Source organism: Colletes gigas, unplaced genomic scaffold (assembly GCF_013123115.1).
Source record: "Colletes gigas isolate AHSC1104 unplaced genomic scaffold, ASM1312311v1 Colletes_gigas_Sc00059, whole genome shotgun sequence".
NCBI classification, from domain to species: Eukaryota; Metazoa; Arthropoda; class Insecta; order Hymenoptera; family Colletidae; genus Colletes; species Colletes gigas.
Genome location: NW_025106688.1, coordinates 106,447 through 123,427, shown reverse-complemented (window position 1 = coordinate 123,427; position 16,981 = coordinate 106,447). Strand labels below are relative to the sequence as shown.

Genomic DNA, 16,981 nt, shown 5'->3' with positions numbered 1-16,981 from the left:
TTTTTCCCAAATCACCGCCTATTTCTTACGCCCACGGCGTGCTTGTTTTCGAAACGGCGTGGTGATTGAGGGGGACGACGTTGCGCCCTCACTGCAAGATTTCCTTCGGACCACCCGCGCTGGGCCCACTTTGCGAAACTCCGATGGGTACGCGTCGAGTGTCCTCTGGAAATCCCTAATTTACGACGGTCTCTATTTGCTGTTGAGGGACTTAGGAAAAGAATTTACTAAACGCATTCGATACGCGAGTCTGGAAAATATCTTCCTCAAAAACAGCTTCGACGAACGAGAGTCGTAAATTACGTGGGCCGTTTGCACGAGAGAAAAACTTTCCCATGTGCGCACGACCGGTCGCTACAGTACCATTCCAACTTTTCCTTGTTAGAACCGAGTTTTCAATTTGTCTTAGCGAAAATCGTAATCACATTTTGCACATTGTTCTAAAACATTTGTGGTATTCGTTTTCAATGCGATTTAAGTAAGCATGTAATGTATAAGATTTCATTTAATTTTTTCTTTTCTAGAGAAGATAGAGAAAAAGTTTATATAATTTTTTTTATATGTAACGCGTCGGGAAAAGGCGAGGGCCAAGCCGAGGCGCTGCGCTGGCAAGGGACCGCGTCTGGCCTTCGTCCGTCAACACTCCCACCCCTACCGATGGGGGAGAAGGCTGACGACAAAGGCGAGGGTCTAGGCCCAGGACGGGCTCATTTGTTTTTCCGACGCTGAAAGAACGGGAATAAAGCATGTATACGAATACCCTGCGTATTTCTTAATTCCTAATTCCATTCTACGCGTCTATCTAACATATATAAAATTTAATTCGTCCTAAGATTTATATGAAACATTTAAAAGATTTTTTATACATTATGCCTATACATATATCGGAACAACTATGAAACAAGAGGTATAATCATTATTATCCATGGACTGATTATAGTCAAAGTCTAACCGGACTTTGAAATGAGAACATAAAACTTAAATGTAAAATTTCATTTAAATTCATTTAGCTATTTATACTCAATCGTATTAATAATATACATATGTGCGCTCATACATGGGAATAAAAAAAAATTTCTTTTTTTTCAATAATTAAAATATGATCAGGAGGTCTTAAAACGTGTATTTCCGTAAAATAAATTTTACAAAATTTTTTTTTCATTATGGGTACTTTGCTTATGTGCGCCTACATAGGTCGGAAAGTAAAAATGCCTGGGCAGTCGAGAATCTCGGCTCGAGAATCCAAATCGTATGCCGTTGACTGGAGGTCGGATTTCAGTTGTTAAGAGCGAGAAGGCAAATGTGAGCCTTTCTCTCTCGACTCCCACGAAGCGGTCCGAAATTACTTCGGGCAGCTTCGGAGAATCGAGAAAGAGGGCATGCGTCAGTTTGCCTTTGTCGTCTTTCCGAAACTCCACGAGCTCACGTACGCGTATCTAGCATGTGTGAGTGTGCACCCGACGGTGCTTTTCTGGCATCACTGTTCCAATCTATGTTGCAAGTTGCAAGTTGCAACATGCAACGCAGAATGAAATATGAAGCGATTCGATTCGACATTCGAAATCCCATATCCCACCACTAATACTTAGTATGTACGTGTTGTTAAGGGTAACATAACCTTAGATGCATTAATGCTTAAACTAAACGTGTCTGGTTTTATAGTTGTATAATAAAATTATGTAAAAAATGGATCACGAAGAAGAGTTTCTTAACACTTTTTTCACTCAAGTTGCACAATTGTGTACAGACAAAGCCAAGGAGTTAATTGTAAGTGGTTATTAGATACAAGAAAACATTGTGCTTTTCCTTAAATTTGCTATTAATCCCTTGCCAATGCTTTAACAAAATTAGCCCAAATATTATCAACCTTTTTTACTTTATGGATTATTTAGATATGTTACTTTAATGTAACAAAAATGAAAGCAAGTTATAAATAAGCGTGTTTTGTTTAGAAAAATGATAGAACTGATATAAATGTTTACGTATCTATATTAGTATGTGTACATGACTTTATTACAAGATATGTTATTTTACATAAATTGTAATTCCACATTGTAATCTTTACAATAGAATTGAGTATTTTTTTTTAGTTGTTTTCTTAGGTTATCTTTTTTTATACTATATATAACACACCAATGATATGGTTTTATTTCTTTTATAGTTAGTAGTATCTTTTTAATGAAATGTTTTTTTATTCGTCTCAAAACCTTGAGTTAGGTCGAATGATCAAAAGTTGCTTTTAGTTGTTTCCATTTATGTCTTATGCATAATAAATTTAAACTGAAGTTGCGCTTTTATCTTTTTTCGTTTTGTGTAAAGCATGTAAGAGTTTCATAAATAATTTTTATAATTTTCTTTCTGTATCATAAAATTATATGAAAAAGATAATGATTTTATAAAATTTAATATGCAACTATAATCAGCATAATTTTTCAGCAAATTTCGTATGTTAAATATTTTAATGATATTTGCTTCATTGAATATGTTTGTAAGCTACAACACGTTATAGATGCTATATTTTATACAAGGCATTGAATTATTATTTAATAATGAATAGGAAAAGGAACGTGGATCATGCCGTCAAACACAGATGGGTCCATGGGGTATGTTACTTATGCATTTACCACAAATAGCAGTAGCGGAACATTCATATGCAGATATGGGTTTTCTTCATACTAAAAATAAAGGATTTTTAAGGAAAGATGTAAGTATATTAATGCTTTAATTCATATGAAAACAAATAATTTATTATATTTATTTAATATTTTGTTTCAATTTATGTAGAATTCCTTAAGAACAGTATATGAATTGTTGAAGTCTGATCTAAAAAGAATGGAAGAAATGACTAGGGGTACCAACTCTATTGGTGCAACGGTTGCAGAGGTTTCTAATCAACTGTGCCAATATATTACAGCAAAAATACAGCTAATAGATTTGTTAGTATATTATTGTTCTAAGTTGTTGTTTAAAATCTTATGCAACATTATTGTATTATAGCTATGAAAAAATGTACAATATGAGTATAAATAGTAAAGTTATGAAATACCAAGAATTATTGCAGTACATAGAAGGAATAGTGGAAAGTCATTCTTTGTCTTGTTCACATTTAGCGTTAACTGCATTTAAGACAAGCTTAACGTAAGTAAAAACAAAAACAAATTGTTATCAATTAAAGAATAGAGATTGCGACCGTGGAGATTATCTTTTATGAATTAAAATATATTTTTATCAGGTTAGAGTGTGAAATATTAGTGCAACTAACGAAAGCACAAGTTGAGCTCCAACATTGGAGATTTTTATCAACGTTAATGTCTCTTTACGGCGCGCAAGCACGAATGTCGGCTTGGGAAAGAACTTTGCAAAACAAAGAGGTCGGTAATGTATGTAGAAACTTAAAATAAGTAAAAACATTTAATTTTCAAATATAATGGTTTTAGTCTTGGAAATTAGGTTTTGGTGCAACTTTTTTAAAAGCAAATCAGCAACCAGCATTGTACCAATGGTTAGTGAAACTACGCAGTAATATATTAGCTAAATGCTCTTTATATTTCCACACTACTTTAAGTCAACAGGCTAGTCCAGGAGAAATGAGAAGCATCATGAGCAAGCAAAATGTGGATTACTATCATAAGTAATACATCTTTAAGTAGTATTACTTAAATAAATTGTTGTTTGCAGAAAATTAATATATTTTTATTTCAGAATACAAAGTTTCCAACGTAAACATGATGTTTTAGCAGTTTTAATAATATTTGACTCTAGAGGAGTAGAAGATTCAGGACCAGGTTATAGACATCCTCGCAGGGAGCCAAATACTTCTGAACATTTCCCTGTTGTCCTCAGTTGCCCTGGTGTAAGTTTGTATAACTTATAGAATATAAAAAGTAGATTTAATATATTGTGTATAGTATAATTTGTAGAAGATATTGCAGTCTTATAAAGAAATATTCGTATAGCACTTTTATCATCGTTTCAGATGTTTGTACAAAATTCGTCGACTCATCTAGAAAATATACAGAAACGAATTAAAGAACGACAAGCAGAACTTCTTTCTATGGATAAAATTATTTATAGTAAAAATGTAAAGGTATATTATTAGATGAAATTTGATAAATTGTGTACATATAATTGTATAAATTGATCTGTTTTTCAGGATTCATGTGTATATGCCATGTATAATACTGACCCCAGAATGACACTTGTCACTGTGTTTGAAAGTGGTAAACAGAGAGATAAGGAATCTCATGTAACGTCGTTTATGACAGATTTATGTATGCAAATTAGATGCAACAAAGTTTATGAATCGTTAAAATTATCGAAGTGAGTCACACAAATATATATGACAATATTAAATTTTATCAAAGATAATGATGTGCAAAAATTAAGTTTTATTTAAATTATATATAACTTGTGTATACGTTTTTAGAATTGTTTATTAATGTATTATATTAATTAATTCTTAAATCATTATTCGAGCAAAATTTTCATATTGCAAAACAATTTTACTATACAGTAAGAAAAAGTAACCAACATTTTTATATTTAGTATTTTTAATATGTACAAAACATTCGTATCATTATTAAGTTTTATAAGGACATGATTGCTCTTTTCACTGCTTTTTCTTTATTTCTTCTGGCTCTATTCTTATGTTTACTGCTTTTAGTTGCATCCGTGAAAAGTTGGATTCCTTCCTTTTCTTCGATAACACGTTGCATATGTAACATTCCATGTAGATTGAATCCAACTGTATCCTAAAAGAATTGAGTTTAAATCAAATTAAATTTTATAGACAATTATTCAATTATAACTTATATAAACAATGTTTCTTACTCTCAGTTCTGAAACCTTTTTCATAGTAAGTGTTTTGACAGTTTCTAAAGTAGGTAAAAGTTCTTGGGTAGCCACAATTGGACCATGGTGAGCTTGTACTAGGCATAATGCTAATCTTGCAAGTAACTCTGTGTGATAATCTGATTCTAATAGTTTGGGAAGCATTTGGAGAATTTCACAGGCGGCTGAATATGGCAACAATAGTAACGTTTCTTCCAAATCGCTAAAAATGATTATTTTATTATGTAATTTATTTGTATTATTAATGTCCGTGTAATATATAGGGCGTTAATAAATATGTGAAATCAGAAGCGCTTGTATCTAAATAACGAAGCCTTGGATCGCCGAATGGTAATGGGTTTTTCGATTTCCCTTTACACAAGGAATTCACATGTTTCGATTCGTTCTATTGTTACCTTGCTCTAATTCGCTTAATTGTTTCCAATAGATAATCCTCTACAGTCGTACAATTGTAAGCTTGCATTTGTAAAGGAACAACAGGCGCTGTATTTGATGATGTTACTTTCGATAACTGTTCATTGAATGTTTTAGATATATCCAAACATTCCAGTATCAATTCAGCCTAAAAAATACATAATTTGAACAATGTTCGTGAGCAAATCGACCGATTTATATAATTTATTAATATTTACCCCTCTCTCACTAGACACAGTTTTTCTTGAAGGTAAAGATTGTGGCTTTTGTCCGGGGACAACCGTGGTTTCACCAGTAACTAACTCATTTTCTTGACGTTCTCTTTCTTCCTCTTCTTCATCTTGTAGGACTAAAGGTTCCGTGGTTCGTTCATACATTCTAACTACTTTATCAGATCCACAGGATATAACATAAATACCATTCGGTGAAACAGCACAATTCCATGCTTCTCCTGAATGTCCCTGAGTAAATCAGTGTTGTGCGATTTCAAATTGGAGTCATTAACGTCTTTATCATAATATTGTGAAGTATTATTTAAAGAAAATTAATTACTTGTAATGTCACAATTTTTTGAAAATTATCGACATTCCATTCTTTTACTTTTCCATCTTTCCCACAAGTAAATATGTAATGAGTATTAGGTACAAATGAAAGTCCTGTTACGGAGTCATCGTGCGCAAATATCGATTTGTGACAATCTCCAAAATCTAAACCCCAAATTTTTATATTTCGGTCAGCAGAACCAGTGGCGATGAGCGTCGAGTCACTAGATATGTCCATGCACAAAACTGGCAATTTATGACCATAAAGTGAAATGAAAAACTAAAAAAACATTATATACCTATCATTTCGAATCATTTGGTAAACTAAACATAAAATTATACATGGATTTTATACATAATCACCTTAAACGTATCAAGGAAAAAGATTTTTACAGTAGAATCAAGCAGCGCTACTGCAACAAATCTATTATTAGGACTTATTCTGACACATAATACACTGTCCTCCAATTTTAAAGTTCTCGTATGTAAAACGGACAAAATTTTGGCCTTTATTTCCTTATCAGGATCTTGAATAAGTTCAAAATTCCAAAATTTGACAGTTTGGTCTCCTCCTCCGCTTGCTACTCCTTTCTATACGGTAAAAAGAAACCAAAAATATATATTATGGCTATGAAATAATGATAAAATATAACATTTTGAATAATAGATAATATTGAAAAGATTAAATATAAGTTGTTTAAAATCACCATATCAGGAAATAGTGTAACACTCCAAAGTTCCTTGGAATGTGCTGGAACTTCTTCTAAAATATCACCTGATGCAATATTGATAATCAGCATTTTACCATCTTTTAAACCAACTACTATATGTCTGTCGCCTGGTACAAATGTTGCCGTTAAAGCATAACCACACTGAACAGTGCGTAAACATGCTAGTGTTGGCCTAAAAGGAAGAAGAAAGTATAAAATTCTGTTAAGATTTTTTGAAAAGCTTTTGCATTATGTTTTAATACCTGTTCCATAATTTCACAGAATCTCCACTTGTCGTTACAAAAGCCAAATTATCAGAACTGAAACAAACTGAACGAACATCTGTACGGTGACCATGACTAGTTATTGATCTTAAATGTTTTACTTCGGCATCTTTCTCTTGCGTAAACAGGGAATATAAGTCGATAGAATTATTATTTAACCCAACGCATACCTGAAACGATAATATAGAAATTAGTTAATCAAACTATTCTTTAATCAGATCTTTTTTACGTAACATACTCTGAGTTCTCCTCCTCCACCCATCACTATATTTAGTCCTTTCGCTTTAGCAGACACTTTAATAACAGGTAAACGAATGATTTCATCCCTTATTGTCGGTACACCTGAAAAATCTGCTTCCGTGTTGTTTCCGCTTCTATTCGTAAAATACATATATTATATTAAAAAACATTTAAATATTAATAAATAATTAATATTAATATAGTACAGAAACATCTTTCCACACATTTCTGCTTTTTTCCTTGTTTTCCGTAATCGTTTCACCACATTATCTTTTACTTTGTCATCAGGTAAAAATTGAAATAATTCTACAGTATTGTCTACGCCATGACATCCTATAACAGTATGTGTTGTATCAATTTCAAGAGACACAACCCTTCCACGACTGCTCCTCAATATACTTCCAGCTTTCTTACATCCTAAAGGATATCTCTGACAAAATATAACATATTCATTAAATACATAGAATAGTATGTGTATTGCTAAATGCAAATATAATTTAACAAAAATATACCATGTTGCTAATTTCGGAATCATCGGCGATATTTAAATCTTGCAAATTAATTTCAAAATCTGTAGTTCCACTATCAGTAAAAAATATTTTCCACACATATAATTCAGTATCGTTACAACCAGTTATTAAATATTCGTCATTTTTGGCTAAAGTAAGACTCCAAACCTTGATTAATGAAAGCATTCTTATTAATAATTCTGTAAAGAAATTAAAATTAACATATTCGTTACCATCATTCAGTTGGAAAACTGTCTGCCACAGACCACACTATATTGTAGTAATATTATTCAATGCAGTGCATGCTTTCAATTATGTATAAATGAAATGTATTTAAGAGGCCAACTATACAGGGCGTTCGGCCATACCTGGGAAAAATTTTAATAGAAGATTCTACATGCCAAAATACGACGAAAATCAAGAATATCAATTTCTTGATTGAGGCTTCATTAAAAAGTTATTAAAAAATTTCAAACTGGTCCAATTCCTACAATAGTAAAGGTATCTCATTGAAATATTTTTCTGAAGCAGAGCCCATGGGTACCTACAAAAAAGTATTAGACAACTTTTCTGTAGAGCGTCAAACAAATTTATTAAAATTGAAAAACAAATTTTTAAGAAAAATCGACAGGGGGTAGTAGGTGCTTAAATTTGTTGGCGAAAAAAAAATTTCAAATCGTTCTGGAAAAATTATTTTCGGTTGTGGTGTTCAATTACAATCATTTTTGGTCATTATACATACTCTCGAAATTCTACCCATTTTCGAGAAAAAAATTCGAGAAGGTGTGAAAGTTTTCGACAAAATTAAAAAATTTCAAATCGTTCTGGAAAAATTATTTTCGGTTACAGGAGTCAATTACAATAATTTTTGGTGAATAGACCTACCGACGAAATCCTACCCACTTTCTAGAAAATAATTCAGAGTCTAGATTCTTCCATTAAAATTTTTGCCAGGGGTGGCCGAACACTCTGTATTATGAATGTAGTCGTTTACATAATGTGATAATGATCGATAGTTTATATGGTTATAAAATAAAATAAACTATTGCTGTCACACATGTGTGATGTTGGCTGTGACAAAATCCGACGTGTCACAAATATGTGACGCGTGGTAGCGAACGTGTTAACTATATCTATGGGGTGAAGCCTTTAAGATAGGTCACCTCAATAACATTTATTTTAGTGCTTCATTCTGTATATTTTAAATAATATTTACCTCTGTTCTGTGACCAACGAGGGTTCTGAAATTGTGTTCTGTATCTAAATCCCAAAATTTTACAAAAGTGTCTTTACTAGCACTGATAAGAATATTGCGATCTTTCATAAATGCCAGTTTAGTTATAACACCTTTATGTCCACTTAATCGACATATTCCAGTTTCTGCTACTATGTCCCAAACGATAATATCTGTATCCTAGAAAATAGTAAATGGAAATGAGTATTGTAGGAACTTAATTATTATATAAATTTCATGAAGCAAAATATTTTACTTTTGCACCAGAAGCTAATCTATGCCCCTGTTTATCATATACCAAAGTTGTAATTTCAGATCGATGACCTACGAATACACTTATATTTTCTCCGGACCGTAAGTCAAATGTTTTCACAGAACCATCCGTATAACCAACTGCTATATGTCGTTGGTTAGGAGATGCCGCCAAATACGATACATTTACTTTATCTCCTGATAATACTTGAGCCTAAAACAAATATTGTAATGGCACATGTAATTCTTAAAAATTTTGTGATTTTGGTCAACACCGTAAAATCATTTTTTTCCAATTTTTTTCTATGTAATTTTATACATTGAATTTAAAAATAATCAAATGTTTTGCTGTAAATAAGATTCAGCCACTAAATAATAAAAAACATACAGGGTGCAACTAAATAATATCTATAAGCGAACAGAAAGTGATTTCTTATGAAAAACTAAGAAGAAATTTTCTTCATTTTTGATGTAGTTTTTGAGATGATCAAGTTTAAAAATTTACCTTGCAAATAAAAATCGACAAGTTTAAGATCAATATGTAACAACATTCAACAACTAAAGAATTCAGTTAGATAAGTGTGAAACCAAGTTGAAAAATTACAAAAATCATTACTATAAATTATAAAAAAATTGCAAAAATTAGTTAATACAAAAAACAAAATATTTTGACTAATAAAACAATTGTAGCATTATCGCTTATTAACATTACAAATTTAGTTTTTTGAGACAAATTTAAAAGTTTTGTACAAATTTCATTACGCTTTAACAGAAGTAACATAGCATTTTTAAATGCTATAGATAAGTTCTCTGCTTTCTATTACATAATTATTTCTTAACATTTCTTTGATATTATTATCAAAATTCTTGCCATACCTATTCAAAATATTAACATTGTTATAGAAATTTCAAGTACTGTATTTGTGAAATTTTTCATAATTTTGTATACGATAGCGAATATACTTTGTTCTTTACCTTTTCTCCTAGACGTAAATCCCATACAAAAACATGTTCACATGCTCCAACTGCAACAAATCTGCCTTCTTGCCCTTGTAATGTTACAAAAACAATATTACAAGAAGTGCTGGCAATTATATTTGAGTTCCCAGCCGGTACATATCTCAAATATTGCTTTGTTAAACCCATTTTTTATTTATTAAATAAAAGTAAGAAGGACAAATTTTATTTTTATGTATGAAAGTATTATCCCTCTTGTCTCATATTAAATGTATAATATCTATTTTAAAAGAGTATTTCATGATCGACATTTTCTATATGAAAATATTTCCTGAACAATCACAAACTATTTTAAAAATGTTCTATGATTCATGTAATACTTAAAAGCTTGTTTCATATTCTAGGTTAAAGTCGCACATGGTCAGAGATGCCAGAAAACCACCGCCGGGTGCACACGCACACATGCCAGATACGCGTACATGAGCTCGTGGAGTTTCGGAAAGTCGACAAAGGCAAACTGACGCATGCCCTCTTTCTCGATTCTCCGAAGCTGCCCGAAGTAATTTCGGATCGCCTCGTGGGAGTCGAGAGAGAAAGGCTCACATTTGCCTTCTCGCTCTAAACAACTGAAATCCGACCTCCCGTCAACGGTATACGATTTGGATTCTCGAGCCGAGATTCTCGACTGCCCAGGCATTTTTACTTTCCGACCTATGTAGGCGCACATAAGCAAAGTACCCATAATGAAAAAAAAATTTTGTAAAATTTATTTTACGGAAATACACGTTTTAAGACCTCCTGATCATATTTTAATTATTGAAAAAAAAGAAATTTTTTTTTATTCCCATGTATGAGCACATGAATGTAAATGAAGCGGCCTTTCCATCAGAGTTAAATACAAAATTTTGTAATTTCTGTGAAAACAAAACTTTCAGTAAATGTACGTGGTGCTTGAAATTTTTATGTTTTGACTGTTTTTGTGAAAAGTACCATCCAGATTCATGTACTTCGTACATTGAAAATAACATATGTTAAATGTAATCGGTTAAATTTTACTTTAAAAAAAAATATTCGAAGGTCAGACAAAAATATAATGTCATATTTAGTGTACGATTAAAGTATGATTGAAAAAATAAAAAAAAAAAGTTCAAGCAGGGTTCGAACCAGCAGAGCAGAAGAAGTTCGGAACTTGCAGGCAAAGACCTCATCACTCACGCCACGCTGATTAGTGGTGAACATAGTTCTATTTCTGAAAATAAGTTCCTGTAATAACTTTAATAATATCTCAAAGTAAAACCTAACCCAAAATCGGGTACCATTCCAACTTTTCCTTGTTAGAACTGAGTTTTCAATTTGTCTTAGCGAAAATCGCAATCACATTTTGCACATTATTCTAAAACATTTGTGGTATTCGTTTTCAATGCGATTTAAGTAAGCATGTAATGTATAAGATTTCATTTAATTTTTTCTTTTCTAGAGAAGATAGAGAAAAAGTTTATATAATTTTTTTTATATAAAATTTAATTCGTCCTAAGATTTATATGAAACATTTAAAAGATTTTTTATACATTATGACTATATATCGGAACAACTATGGAACAAGAGGTATAATCTGTAAGGAGTGTATGTGTGTGGCTAGGAGAACCGTTATCGTTTGCGTCGATAGGAGTGTTTAGTCTAAGCTAGAGTAGGTATCGAGTGAGGTGTTTAGGTTTAAGCTGAAATACGTTTTAGAGACTGCGTCTCGAACGTGCGTTTTGTTTAGATCATTATTATAAGATAGGAATAAGGAAGGGTCGACTTTGACTGCAGGAACGTCACTCTGTATCGAACGTTAGTCGAGAGCAATCACAGTTTTACGTTTATGATCTTTTACGTTTACGTTTTATGTCTTTCTTTTATGTTCTTTATGTTAAATAGTTAGTAAATATTAAATAATATAATTACATCGTTACGTTTAGTGTTCACGTATTTGAATCCGTCCACACGCCTTTGAAATGAGAACATAAAACTTAAATGTAAAGTTTCATTTAAATTCATTCAGCTATTTATATTCAATCGTATTAATAATATACATATGTGTGCTCATACATGGGAATAAAAAAAAATTTCTTTTTTTTCAATAATTAAAATATGATCAGGAGGTCTTAAAACGTGTATTTCCGTAAAATAAATTTTACAAAATTTTTTTTTCATTATGGGTACTTTGCTTATGTGCGCCTACATAGGTCGGAAAGTAAAAATGCCTGGGCAGTCGAGAATCTCGGCTCGAGAATCCAAATCGTATACCGTTGACGGGAGGTCGGATTTCAGTTGTTTAGAGCGAGAAGGCAAATGTGAGCCTTTCTCTCTCGACTCCCACGAGGCGATCCGAAATTACTTCGGGCAGCTTCGGAGAATCGAGAAAGAGGGCATGCGTCAGTTTGCCTTTGTCGACTTTCCGAAACTCCACGAGCTCACGTACGCGTATCTGGCATGTGTACGTGTGCACCCGACGGTGCTTTTCTGGCATCTCTGCACCACGCTATCTATGAATTGGCATTTGAATTATTGAAAAATAACAGGATCATAGAATAGGAAAAGAGGTTGACGGCGTTAGAAAGAGAGCAATACTGTGCAAGAGAGATAGAGAGATATTCTCGCCGATTCGATTAATCAAATCACGGCTTGATTATTCATTAATTACTATTTTGCTGTGATTAAATTATGAACTTTTAGAATTTAACAATCTAGTATAGACCCTTGACAATATTGAAGGATACTTTTTATAACCACTTTGCTTATATTTAAGAAGCTATTAACAAATATTGGAAGTCGGAATATTTATGATTCTATTACTGTCTGCTTTAATCGATGAATTATTTGCTCGCTTAAATTAATTAGTTATTAGTGATTGTTCTCTAAGTCGTTACTTTAATAAATTCGAACAAATTTGCCGACTTCTGATATTTGTTAATAACTATTTAATTACGAACAGAATGGTTATAAAAAGTATCCTTGAATATTGCCAAAGGTCTATACTATATTATTAAATTATAAGAGTTCATAAATTAATCACAGGAAAAGAATAATTAGTGAATAATCAAGCTGCGGATCGATTAATCGACTTGGCGCGGTGGGAATATCTCTCTGTCTCTCGCACAAAGTATCGCTCTCTCTTTTTAGTATCGTCGACCTCCTTTTCCATGCTATGATCCTGTTATTTTTCAATAATTCGAATCCCAATTCATAGATGGCACCACGTATTTAAAAATTTTTAGCGCGATGGTTTAAACAACTATCGCTTCCAGTAACCGTTTATTACTAATTAATTACATGAAAAAATGTGTTGGCAAATGGTTGTAAAACTTAATTAGATATTAATTAGATTCGAAAAATGTTTGAAGCAGTTATAAGGTATTATAAAAGAAGGAATTGTGACATATCTAACGTTCATTAACTATGAAGAGAGTTTGTTAAAAATTTAATCAGATTTTGAGATGAGAATATAAAACTTTAATATAATTCATTGAATTTCGTTTATCTTTTGAAGTGCAATTATATTAACAAATACGTATATACATATAAGTACATATATACGCATATTAAGAAAATAGTTCTTTAATAGCTGAAGCATCACTAAGAATTTTAAAATGTTTTTCATAAAATTAAATTTCTCGACTACGATATATTTTTTATAAATCGCAGGGGAAAAGAAAAATTACAAGAAAGGACAATGGAATATTTAACAAATTTGATAGAATTACATGACAATGTTTTCTTGTATTATTTAATATAAAGGAACTGTAGAAAAAATTACATTATAATGTACATACACATATTTTGAGAAACAGTCAAATTGTCATCAGAATCATTCAATGTTCACTCGTGCCTAAGTTATGCACATATGTATAAATTGCTTGAATCGCATTATAAATTACTTTTGTAAAACAGTGAACAAAAAGGCACTGTTACGAATTATTTTGTTATCTTTCAAACGTATAATTTTAATTTTTTACAATATTGACACTTCAACAATCTTCTTCTATTTCCATTAAATATTATAACATCACAATAATTTTACTATACTTTGTACATCTTTTAAGGGGACAAAAGCTTTCAAGTTACCGCATCAACAGTATTGAATCTTTCAAGGGTGTGCATTATCTATTAATTGGTAAATTCTCTATTATATATATAATAACAGATTTTTACACTTCATCAACGTACAATATCGTAATCATAGTTGATGATAAATTATATAAATATTACAAATTAAGTTGTATACTATATGAGAACTATTGCTAACATGTCTTATGCAGTTAACAGTATGTTGATACAAGAGCTGCAGCAGTTATTTTTTACATTTTGTCACTGTATTTCAAGCATAAATGTAGTATCAAAAGCTTATACATACGAAACGCATATAGTTTAGTCACTGTATAGTTCTATTATGCATGCGAATGTTCAGAAATTATATGTAAAATACTAAAATACATATGAAATTTTTTATCCAGCATTTTCTGTCTGAGGTTTGCTGATTTGTTCTCCAACATGAACTGGTTGAGTTAATGAGTTCTGGAACCACATCATCCAGTTGCTCAAATAATGACCTCCCAATTGACTATCAGGATTTTCCTTTATCTGCACATTGTTTAATTCTTCAAAATTACGAACGGTTTGAAGTTCAGTGAAATTATTATTCTCTGAATGGCCTCCATGCATTCTTACCTCCCTTTTTCGAAGAGCATCTTTTACTAACCTTTGCCTGCGTTCCTCTTCTGTTTCAATAGCAGACCTAGTAAATCTCATTTCTCTAACTCTCAAGGCATCTCTCCTTAGTCTTTCTTTTCTTTCTTCTTGCGTTTCTTTAGCATACTGATTCAGTCGAGCTTCTCTTCGTTTTGCAGATTCTCTATTTAATCTCTCTCTCCTTTCTTCAGGAGTTTCGGTAGCATATAACGAAAGCCTTTTCATTCTTCTTCTCTCTGCTTCACGATCTAGTCTTTTCCTTCTGTCTTCAGGTGTTTCATTGTACATTCTGTATTCTCTTTTTCTTGCTGCTTCCGCATCCAATCTTTTCCTTCTTTGTTCTGGCGTTTCATAATACATTCTCATCTCTCGCCTTTTCGCTGCTTCCTTTGCTAATCTCTGCAGACGTTGATCTTCGCTTTCCTGTTCATATAATTTTTTTCTCTTTTCTCTCATGCACTCTGCTTTTCTTCGTAACTTTTCTTTATAATCCTGTAATGATCTTATTTTCAATTGCCTTGTAGATTTTTCATGTTTACTTTCCTTAGTTTTCAAGTTACTGGCATTTTCTAAAGTTTGATTCCTCTGCTTTGTTAATGGTGTTATTGTACCTTCAAAGTCAATAGGAACTTGTACCAGTTTCTTGATATTTTTGGAAACGTTTGTTGGAAGATCACTTTCGTTATCTACATTGCATAACCATTTTGTAGTATAGATCGTTTCTTGATCTATTACATCTTCTTTCTTTATATTAAGGTTTAGTCCTAAAAGTTCGCTTGGTATAGTAACCGTAGAAATACTATAATTAGCTGTTTGTATTTGTTCATTGTGATCAATAAAAACTTCTGAAATTTGACTTGTTGGTTTTTGTATTTCTATGTTCACATTTTCATAGTCTAAATTCTGTAAATACATTGATCCATTCAATATGCTATTAATGTTATAATTTTCATTTTGTTCCGTAGAATTTAACGTAGAAATTAAATTATTTAAGTTAGCATTTTGCATGTAATCTTTATTATTTATAATCGATTCTTTGTTTTCAATAACTGTGCTGTACCTTTTACTTTCTTTAATTTCAATGGCACAAAAATGTTGAGCTGCATTAATTATTTCAATATCATTGAAATCTGTTTCGCGTTCATTGCTCTCTTGTTTAACGTATACAGGAATGAAATCTATGGAACAATCTCTTATTTGTACACTGGTTTCACTTAATTCCATGACCTTATGATCCAATAAATAACAGCTGATACTGAAACAACAGAAAGAATAGATACATGTAGGAATTAAATATTTACTTACAGTAAGAAAATTTTGAAAGAAAATCGTAAATGTAGATTGCAGAATCTGTACCATTATATTTGAAATACTATAGTATTTAAACCAATCGATGATAATATAAATACTAATTAGGTAAAAGGCTAGTTGTAAACAGAAAGATTTCTGTATCACGAAACAACGGTGAATTTATATTTTTATTTGAACGAAGATGTTGAGATGATTTAGTGGATGATTTAACGAATAAACTGTTACTTGTAATGTGAATTTTACCTGTGTATCGTCTGCTTATGACAGCTGATCCGGAGATGATACTGCAAATGTTAAAACATGTTCATGTTTGCTGCAAACCGCAGACTTTCACCCGTTATCGTTTCCTTGGGCGTCACATGATAATATAATGTAGCTGACAGGTTGAATTAATATCCATAAACTCGGCTGCTTGTCGTTAAACGAAATTAATTCGCACGTCGAGCTATTTGCCGCTCGTCTATCCACGTCGGTCAACATTAAGTTTGTTCGCATTGACTGCGCTTATTGCGCATGCGCGGAAAGTGTAAACAACCATTGGCTGATTCCTATAGCTCTGAAAAGCTAGTCAATGTTTTTAGTACGGATGTTGACAATGAACGAACCAATCGCTAAAGCTGATATAAAAAAAACAAAGGATATAAGCGCGTAACGTCTGAAAACAGATTCATTATTCATTTGCTTAGAATCCAGCGATGGAACCGATTAAACGATATACTCGTTAATATTTTTATGGCCGCATGTTTCACGTGAAAATTGTTATCTATCGTCGGCGATTTAAACGAGAGTTCAATTTGATAAAAACTTTTTGTCTTTTGACTCGAAATTTTTAAATTTAACATTTTATAAATAATCAAATGTTACCTTTACATAATTTTATTATTTATGCACTACTTATAAATCTGTTAATTGTGATTTACAATTTTTGTTTTAAATTGACAAAATT

General features: G+C 31.7%; 3 protein-coding genes across 8 annotated transcripts; 1 reads left to right on the top strand and 2 right to left on the bottom strand.

Annotated features, from left to right (window-relative positions):
- The first annotated feature begins 1,524 nt into the window (after window positions 1-1,524).
- On the top strand, window positions 1,525-10,501 carry LOC122403541 (KICSTOR subunit 2-like). Of its 5 annotated transcripts, none has more exons than XM_043407108.1 (10): window positions 1,525-1,767; window positions 2,558-2,704; window positions 2,785-2,936; window positions 2,998-3,138; window positions 3,233-3,371; window positions 3,438-3,631; window positions 3,703-3,853; window positions 3,977-4,081; window positions 4,154-4,320; window positions 10,398-10,501. In XM_043407108.1, exons 1-10 carry the CDS (start codon window positions 1,687-1,689, stop codon window positions 10,474-10,476), a joined length of 1,356 nt encoding a protein of 451 aa, XP_043263043.1. In that variant the 5' UTR covers window positions 1,525-1,686; the 3' UTR covers window positions 10,477-10,501. The 5 variants fall into 5 exon arrangements, with proteins under 5 accessions (XP_043263043.1, XP_043263042.1, XP_043263045.1 ...); XM_043407107.1 differs by having other exon boundaries at window positions 3,977-4,087; XM_043407110.1 differs by lacking the exon at window positions 10,398-10,501 and adding an exon at window positions 4,872-5,212 and having other exon boundaries at window positions 3,977-4,087.
- LOC122403532 (WD repeat-containing protein 3) lies at window positions 4,387-10,317 on the bottom strand. The gene is made up of 14 exons (XM_043407094.1): window positions 10,012-10,317; window positions 9,041-9,250; window positions 8,767-8,964; window positions 7,554-7,718; window positions 7,266-7,471; window positions 7,040-7,175; window positions 6,781-6,971; window positions 6,515-6,710; window positions 6,171-6,398; window positions 5,818-6,087; window positions 5,484-5,726; window positions 5,247-5,413; window positions 4,831-5,053; window positions 4,387-4,751 (listed from the first exon to the last, which is right to left on the bottom strand). The coding sequence occupies exons 1-14, from the start codon at window positions 10,180-10,182 to the stop codon at window positions 4,587-4,589; spliced, it is 2,769 nt and encodes a 922-aa protein (XP_043263029.1). The 5' UTR covers window positions 10,183-10,317; the 3' UTR covers window positions 4,387-4,586.
- Window positions 10,502-14,136: 3,635 nt separating the features above from the next.
- On the bottom strand, window positions 14,137-16,472 carry LOC122403539 (inner centromere protein-like). 2 transcript variants are annotated; one of them, XM_043407106.1, is made up of 3 exons: window positions 16,279-16,472; window positions 14,735-15,979; window positions 14,505-14,616 (listed from the first exon to the last, which is right to left on the bottom strand). In XM_043407106.1, exons 2-3 carry the CDS (start codon window positions 15,946-15,948, stop codon window positions 14,613-14,615), a joined length of 1,218 nt encoding a protein of 405 aa, XP_043263041.1. In that variant the 5' UTR covers window positions 15,949-15,979; window positions 16,279-16,472; the 3' UTR covers window positions 14,505-14,612. The 2 variants fall into 2 exon arrangements, with proteins under 2 accessions (XP_043263040.1, XP_043263041.1); XM_043407105.1 differs by having other exon boundaries at window positions 14,137-15,979.
- Between the last annotated feature and the right edge of the window lie 509 nt (window positions 16,473-16,981).

What these genes read in the sequence shown, in the direction of transcription:
- LOC122403539 (XM_043407105.1), bottom strand. Translation starts at nt 15,948, where the DNA reads ATGGAATTAAGTGAAACCAGTGTACAAATAAGAGATTGTTCCATAGAT.
- LOC122403541 (XM_043407107.1), top strand. Translation starts at nt 1,687, where the DNA reads ATGGATCACGAAGAAGAGTTTCTTAACACTTTTTTCACTCAAGTTGCA. An exon ending in GAACTTTGCAAAACAAAGAG is followed by an intron (nt 3,372 to 3,437) that starts GTCGGTAATGTA and finishes TAATGGTTTTAG; the next exon opens with TCTTGGAAATTAGGTTTTGG. An exon ending in AATGTGGATTACTATCATAA is followed by an intron (nt 3,632 to 3,702) that starts GTAATACATCTT and finishes TTTTTATTTCAG; the next exon opens with AATACAAAGTTTCCAACGTA.
- LOC122403532 (XM_043407094.1), bottom strand. Translation starts at nt 10,182, where the DNA reads ATGGGTTTAACAAAGCAATATTTGAGATATGTACCGGCTGGGAACTCA. An exon ending in ATTTACGTCTAGGAGAAAAG is followed by an intron (nt 9,251 to 10,011) that starts GTAAAGAACAAA and finishes TATTTGTTTTAG; the next exon opens with GCTCAAGTATTATCAGGAGA. An exon ending in TCTGTGAAATTATGGAACAG is followed by an intron (nt 6,711 to 6,780) that starts GTATTAAAACAT and finishes TCTTCCTTTTAG; the next exon opens with GCCAACACTAGCATGTTTAC.